Source organism: Pezoporus occidentalis, unplaced genomic scaffold (assembly GCF_034315485.1).
Source record: "Pezoporus occidentalis ecotype Australia unplaced genomic scaffold, CSIRO_AGI_Poc_V1 ctg2303, whole genome shotgun sequence".
NCBI lineage: Eukaryota > Metazoa > Chordata > Aves > Psittaciformes > Psittacidae > Pezoporus > Pezoporus occidentalis.
The window spans coordinates 1-8,070 of record NW_026914184.1 but is presented as its reverse complement, the minus strand read 5'-3'; the positions used below and the strand labels follow the sequence as shown (position 1 = coordinate 8,070).

Genomic DNA, 8,070 nt, shown 5'->3' with positions numbered 1-8,070 from the left:
CCCCTCCCGCAGCAGCGGCGGCGGGGGAAGGGGGCGTGGCCTCGTGTGGGTTGTGGGCGGGGTCAGCGGCGGCGGGGGCGGGTCCCGGCGCGTCGGGTTGGTCGGGGGGCGGGGCGTGTTCGGGGGGCGGGGCTTGCTCGGGGGGCGTGGCCGCCTGCATGATCTTCTGCCGGACCTCGCGGATCTTGAGCTGGAGGCAAACTTTGGACGGGAAAATGTCCGAAAAACGGGACTGGAAAGCGGCGGTGGCCTGGGCTGGGGGAGGGGAGAGAGAGAGAGAGAGAGGTGGGAATGCGGGTGGGGAGAGAGGGAATGGGGGATGGGGGGATGGGGATGAGAGATAGGGAATGGGGGGGATGGGAATGGGGACATGAGAGAGATAGGGAATGGGGGGATGGGAGAGGGAATGGGGAGAGGGAATGGGGAGAGAGGGAATGGGGAGAGAGGGAATGGGGATAATGAGACGGAATAGGGAGAGGGAATGGGAGAGAGGGAATGGGAGAGAGGAAATGGGGGATAGGGAATGGGAATAATGAGAGGGAATGGGGAGAGGGAATGGGGAGAGAGGGAATGGGGATAATGAGAGAGGGAATAGGGAGAGGGAATGGGAGAGAGGGAATGGGGGGGTGGGAATGGGGGTGATGGGAATGGGGAGATAAGAGATAGGGAATGGGGGGATGGGAGAGGGAATGGGGAGAGGGAGTGGGGAGAGAGGGAGTGGGGAGAGAAGGAGAGAGCGAATGGGGAGAAGGAATGGGGATAATGGGAGAGAGAATGGGAGAGAGGGAATGGGGATAGGAAATGGGAATGGGGATAATGAGAGAGGGAATGGGAGGAAATGGGGAGAGACAGGAATGGGAATGAGGATAATGAAAGAGGGAATGGGAATGGGAGATAGGGAATGGGGAGAGAGGGAATGGGGAGAGACGGGAATGGGAATGAGGATAATGGAAGAGGGAATGGGAATGGAGAGAGGGAATGGGAGAGAGGAAATGGGGGAGAGGGAATGGGGATAATGAGATAGGAGAGAGAGATGGGAATGGGGATAATGAGATAGGGAATGGGGAGATAGGGAGGGAATGGGAGAGGGGGAATGGGAATGGGGAGAGAAGGAGAGGGGAGATAGGTAATGGGGAAAGGGATTGGGAATAGGGAGAGACGGATAGGCAATGGGGACAATGAGATAGGGGTAGGGAATGGGGACAATGAGAGAGGGAGAGGGATAGGGAATAGGGACAGGGAATGGGGATAATGAGATAGGGATAGGGAATGGGGACAATGAAATAGGAACAGGGAGTGGGGATAGGGAGAGGGGGATAGGGAATGGGGACAGATAGGGATAGAGGATGGATGGATGGAGAGTGAGATGGGATAGACAGGGATAGGGATGGGGAATGGGAGAGACAGGGATAGGGATGGGGAATGGGATGGGGAGAGAGGTAAGGGATACGGATGGGACATGGAGGGACAGGGATAAGGGATGGGATGGACAGAAGGATGGACAGGGACGGGGTGGTTTAGGGCTGTTTTGGGGTGGTTTAGGGCTGTTTTGGGGTGGTTTAGGTACACTTTGGGCTGGTTTGAGGCCATTTAGGGATGGTTTAGGCCCATTTCAAGGTGTTTTGGGGCCGTTTTAGGGTGCTTTAGGCCCATTTTGGGGTGGTTTTGGGCCATTTTAGGTGGTTTCGGGTCCATTTTGTGGTGGTTTAGGGCCATTTCAGGCTGGTTTAGGAACATTTCAGGCAGGTTCAGGACCATTTTGTGGTGGTTTAGGACCATTTCAGGGTGGTTTAGGACCATTTCAGGGTGTTTTGGGCTGGTTTAGGGCTATTTAGGGATACTTTGGCTCCGTTTTGGTGTGTTTTGGGTGGTTTAGGGCCATTTTAGGGCTGGTTTAGTCCCATTTTGGGCTGTTTTGGGCCCATTTGGGTGCTGTTACTGGATGGGAAGAAGCCGTGCTCCTGGAAGAGCTGCATCATGAGCAGGTCCGGGGTCCATTTTGGGGTGGTTTAGGTTCATTTTCGGGTGTTTTGGGGTCCTTTTGGCTGTTTTGGGGTGTTTTGGGGTCCTTTTGGCTGTTTTGGGGTGTTTTAGGGGTCATTTCCTGGTGTCTTGGGTCAGCTTTAGGGTGTTTTAGGGCTATTTTGGGATGGTTTGGGTCTGTTTTAGGGTGTTTTAGGGCTATTTTGGGATGGTTTGGGTCTCTTTTAGGGTGTTTTAGGGCTATTTTGGGATGGTTTGGGTCTCTTTTACGGTGTTTTAGGGCTCTTTTGGGACGGTTTGGGTCTCTTTTAGGGTGTTTTGGGTCTGGTTTAGGGCCATTTTAAGCTGTTTTGGCTCCGTTTTGGGCTGTTTTGTGGCCATTTTGGGGTGCTTCGGGTCAGTTTTAGGATGTTTTAGGGCTACTTAGAGGTGTTCTGGGTCCGTTTTAGGGTATTTTGGGATGGTTCAGGACTATTTAGGGATATTTTAGGGTCATTTCAGGGTATTTTGACTCCGTTTTAGTGTGTTTTGGGTATTTTGGGCCCATTTTGGGCAGTTTTAGGCCCATTTGGGGCTGATTTAGGCCCATTGTGGTCTCTTTTAGGCCCATTTTTGGCTGGTTTAGGTCCATTTTTGGCTGTTTTATGCCCATTTTGGTCTGCTTTAGGCCCCTTTTGTGCTGTTTTAGGCCCATTTTGTGCTGTTTTACTCCCATTTTGTGCTGTTTTACTCCCATTTTGTGCTGTTTAAGTCCATTTTGGTCTGTTTTAGGCCCATTTTGTGCTGTTTTAAGCCCATTTTGGTCTGTTTTAGTCCCATTTTGGTCTGTTTTAGTCCCATTTTGTGCTGTTTTAGTCCCATTTTGTGCTGTTTTAGTCCCATTTTGGTCTGTTTTAGTCCCATTTTGTGCTGTTTTAGCCCGTTTTGTGCTCTTTTAGTCCCATTTTGTGCCGTTTCAGCCCATTTTGTGCCATTTTAACCCCATTTTGGGCTGTTTTAGGCCCATTTTGGTCTGTTTTAAACCCATTTTGGTCTGGTTTAGGTCCATTTTGTGGTGTTTTAGGCCCATTTTTGGCTGGTTTAAGCCCATTTTGTGCTGTTTAAGCCCCTTTTGTGCTGGTTTAGGCCCATTTTGTGCTGTTTTAAGCCCATTTTTGGCTCTTTTAGAACTATTTTGTCCTGTTTTAAGCCCATTTTGGTCTGTTTTAGGCCCATTTTTGGCTGTTTTAGTCCCATTTTGGCTGTTTTAAGCCCATTTTTGGCTGTTTTACCCCATTTTGGGCTGTTTCAGGCCCATTTTGGGCTGGTTTGGACCCATTTTTGGCTGGTTTAAGCCCATTCTGGGCTGTTTCAGGCCCATTTTGGGCTGGTTTGGACCCATTTTTGGCTGTTTTAAGCCCATTTTGGGCTGTTTCAGGCCCATTTTGGGCTGGTTTGGAACCATTTTTGGCTGTTTTAAGCCCATTTTGTGCTGTTTTAGTCCCATTTTGTGCTGTTTAAGCCCATTTTGGTCTGGTTTAGGCACATTTTGTGCTGTTTTAACCCCATTTTGTGCTGTTTTAAGCCCATTTTGGTCTGTTTTAGGCCCATTTTGTGCTGTTTTTAGCCCATTTTGGGCTGTTTCAGGCCCATTTTGGGCTGGTTTGGACCCATTTTTGGCTCTTTTAACCCCATTTTGTGCTGTTTTAAGCCCATTTTGGTCTGTTTTAGGCCCATTTCGGCTGTTTTAGGCCCATTTTGTGCTGTTTTAAGCCCATTTTGGGCTGTTTCAGGCCCATTTTGGTCTGGTTTAGGTCCATTTTGGCTGTTTTAGGCACATTTTGTGCTGTTTTAACCCCATTTTGTGCTGTTTTAAGCCCATTTTGGCTGTTTTAGGCCTATTTTGGCTGTTTTAGGCCCATTTTGTGCTGTTTTAGCCCATTTTGGGCTGTTTCACGCCCATTTTTGGCTGTTTTAAGCCCATTTTGTGCTGTTTTAACCCATTTTGGTCTGTTTTAGGCCCATTTTGGCTGTTTTAGGCCCATTTTGGGCTGGTTCGGACCCATTTTGTGCCGTTACCGGATGGGAAGAAGCCGTGCTCCTGGAAGAGCTGCATCACGAGCGCCCGGCGCTGGTCCAGGGTGCGGCGCAGGGACGAGAACGGGACCTTCTCGTACTCCAGCTCCCCCAGCACATCCTCGCCCTCCCCACCTATGGCAATGGGGGGGGGGGTGTTAGAGCCCCCAGCCCCACATAAAGGGGGTGCTCCCCCCCCAATCTGACACCCAACCTCCCCCCCTCCCCCAATCTTAGGGACTCCTCCTATTATTAGGGTGACCCCTCCACCCCCCATACAGACCCCCAACTGCCCCCCCCCCCATTGGTGCTTCCCATTACAGCCCCCATAGGGACCCCAAACTCCGCCCCATAGGGATCCCCAAACCCCCCCTTCCATGGGGAACCTGCCATAATGACCCCCAACTCCTCCCTCCCCAATATTAAGAACCCCCCTATTATCAAGGTCCCAGCCCCCCATATAATCCCCATAGAGACCCCCAACTCCTCCCCCCCATCTTAAGAACCCCCTATTATCAGGGTCCCAGCCCCCCCATATAACCCCCCATAGAGACCCCCAACTCCTCCCCCCCCATCTTAAGACCCCCCTTATTATCAAGGTCCCAGCCCCCCATATAACCCCCATAGAGACCCCCAACTCCTCTCTCCCCCATCTTAAGAACCCCCCTATTATCAAGCTCCCAGCCCCCCATATAACCCCCATAGAGACCCCCAACTCCTCCCCCCCATCTTAAGACCCCCCCTATTATCAAGCTCCCAGCCCCCCATAAGAACCCCTCTTCCCCCCATCTTAAAGACCACCCTATAGGAACCCCCAGCCCCACTCCCCCCCCTTCCCAGGATGCCCCCCCCATATCCCAGCGCCACACCCCCAACTCTACCCCACACCTCAACGAGCGGGGGGGGGGGGGGATCTTGGGGTTACCCCCAACCTATCGAGGGGATGATTTTGGGGTGTCCCCCCCCCCAAACTGACCCGGCCTGTCGAAGGTGAAGATGTCGCCCTCGCACTTGGCGCTTTTGGGGGTGTTGGGTTCGGAGCCGCAGCTCGAGCGGCGCCGCAGCCTCCGCTTGGGAGAGGCCGGGTCCTCGGCCGAGGAATCCAGGTCTGGAATGGGAACGGGAATGGGAATTGGGGGGGGGGGGGGTGGACACCCCCCTGTTGGCTCATCCCCCCACCCCCCCTCCATAATCCCTATTACAGACATAGCACCATCCCCCCCCCATAGAAGTGATGCTCCCCTCAATGGTACCCCAAAACTCTGCCTCCCCCCCCCCAATCCTTTCCCACCCTCCCCCAACACTTCCCCATAGGGCCCCCAATGCCTCCCCTCCCCCATTCAGAGCCCTCCCCCCTCCATACCCATGCCCCACCCCATAAGACCCATTGACCGTTATGACCCCCCCATAAGCTCTTCCCTTATAGCCCCCCCATTATGACCCCTCCCCCAATATAACCCCTCCCCATTTAGCCCCTCCCCCCTTCTGACCCCTCCCCCATGATCCCTGCCCCAGTATGGCCCCTCCCCCCTATCTTTCCCCATTCAGACCCCTCCCCCCATAGAACCCCTCCCCCACTGACCCCATGTGACCCCTTCCCATTCATGCCCCTCCCCCACTGACCCCACGTGACCCCTCCCCATTCATGCCCCTCCCCCACTGACCCCATGTGACCCCTCCCCATTCATGCCCCTCCCCCACTGACCCCATGTGACCCCTCCACATTCATGCCCCTCCCCCACTGACCCCACGTGACCCCTCCCCATTCATGCCCCTCCCCCACTGACCCCACATGACCCCTCCCCATTCATGCCCCTCCCCCACAGAACCCCTTCCCCACTGACCCCACATGACCCCTCCCCATTCATGCCCCTCCCCCATAGAACCTCTCCTCCACTGACCCCATTTGACCCCTTCCCATTCATGCCCCTCCCCCACTGACCCCATGTGACCCCTCCTCATTCATGCCCCTGCCCCACTGACCCAATGTGACCCCTCCCCCTTCATGCCCCTCCCCCACTGACCCCACATGACCCTTCCCCATTCATGCCCCTCCCCCATAGAACCCCTCCCCCACTCACCCCTCCCCCAATGACCCCATGTGACCCCTCCCCATTCATACCCCTCCCCCCACAGAACCCCTCCCCCAATGACCCCATGTGACCCCTCCCCATTCATGCCCCTCCCCCACTGACCCCACATGACCCCTCCCCATTCATGCCCCTCCCCCAATGACCCCACATGACCCCTCCCCCATTCATGCCCCTCCCCCACTAATCCCGTGAGACCCCTCCCCATTCATGCCCCTCCCCCATAGAACCCCTCCTCCACTGACCCCATGTGACCCCTCCCCATTCATGCCCCTCCCCCAGTGACCCCATTTGACCCCTCCCCATTCATGCCCCTCCCCCACTGACCCCGTCTGACCCCTCCGCATTCATGCCCCTCCCCCACTGACCCCATGTGACCCCTTCCCGTTTATACCCCTCCCCCCACAGAACCCCTCCCCAATGACCCCTCCCCCCATAGAACCCCTCCCCCACTGACCCCATGTGACTCCTCCCCATTCATGCCCCTCCCCCCATAGAACCCCTCCCCCCATAGAACCCCTCCCCCAATGACCCCTCCCTCCACAGAGCCCCTCCCCCAATGACCCCTCCCCCCATAGAGCCCCTCCCCCACTGCCCCCACGTGACCCCTCCCCTCCCCCCCCCGCTGACCGGTGCTGTTCTTGCGCTTCTTGCGGTAGCTGCCCAGGATGGCGCGGGGGGAGGTGGCGAGGGCCTGCAGGGTGGGGGAGGGGAGAACCTCCTCGGGCCGGAACTCGGGGAGCTCCGCAAAGCGCTCCTCAAAATCCACCTCCGACAGCACCCTGGGGGGGGGGGAGGGGCGAGGGGGAGGGCAAAGAGAGGGGGGGAGGGGGGGGGGTAAATGGAGGGGGAGGGGCAATGGGGGGGTGAATGGAGGGGGAGGGGCAATAAGGGAAATGGAGGGGGAGGGGCAATGGGGAGGTGAATGGAGGGGGAGGGGCAATGAGGGGTAAATGGAGGGGGAGGGGCAAAGGGAGGGTGAATGGAGGGGGAAGGGCAAAGGGAGCAATAATGGAGGGGGCAATGGGGGTAAATGGAGGGGGAGGGGCAATGGGGGGGAAATGGAGGGGGAGGGGCAATGGGGGTAAATGGAGAGGGAGGGGCAAAGGGGGGTAAATGGAGGGGGAGGGGCAATGGGGAGGTGAATGGAGGGGGAGGGGCAATGGGGGGGTCAATGGAGGGGGAGGGGCAATGAGGGAGAGAGGGGTCATGAAGAGGGAGGGTTTATAGGAGGAGGGGCATCACACAACCCCTCCCCCCCCCCCATAGAACCATGGCCACACACCTGACCCCCACCCCCAACCCCATACCCCTCCCCCCACTCAGTCCCCAACAACAGCCCCTCCCCCCCCCAGCACCCCAAAGCCCCTCCCCCCCCGCCCTTCATGCCCCTCCCCCCCCCTTACTTGTCAACGGAGTCGAAGGTTTTCTTGAGGGGGGGGGGCCGCACTTTCACTTTCTTCCCCGCCCCTCCCCCATCCTTGCGCTCCTCGGCGGGGGGGGGCGGGGCCGGCGGGGGGGGAGGAGGGGCGGAGCTTCGGGGGGGCCCCTCCGGGTGGGGGGGGGAGGAGGAGGAAGAGGAGGAGGAGGGGCCAGGAGCGGTGGGGGGGGGCTCCGGGCGGCTCTCGGGGGGCGGCGGCCTCCACTTGGCACCCTATGGGGTTCATTAATTAATGAGGTTAATTAATGAGGGGGGGTTAATTAATAACGGGGGGGGGGGGGAGGGGCACTCACCGTGTCCCCCGAGGGGGGGGTGGGGGGCGGCTCCTCACCGGGGTCCCGTTGGCTCCAGGCCTCGGTGTTGGGGGGGGAGGGGGGCTCGTTTTGGACGGGGGGGGGAGGGGCGGGGGGGTCCCATTCGGCGGTGGGGGGAGGGGGGGTGGTGGTGGTGGAGGAGGATGAAGAAGGGGGTGGTGGGGGAGGGGCAGGGTCAGGAGGGCCA

General features: G+C 57.3%; 1 protein-coding gene across 1 annotated transcript; it reads right to left on the bottom strand.

Moving 5' to 3' along the window:
• Positions 1 to 10: 10 nt before the first annotated feature.
• Positions 11 to 7,946, bottom strand: LOC134165167 (protein capicua homolog; the record flags this gene model as incomplete). The annotated part of the gene is made up of 6 exons (XM_062621677.1): positions 11 to 255; positions 4,042 to 4,173; positions 5,015 to 5,146; positions 6,759 to 6,910; positions 7,535 to 7,782; positions 7,863 to 7,946. Coding segments are annotated over 6 exons (993 nt in total), but the record flags the coding sequence as incomplete, so codon positions are not given.
• Between the last annotated feature and the right edge of the window lie 124 nt (positions 7,947 to 8,070).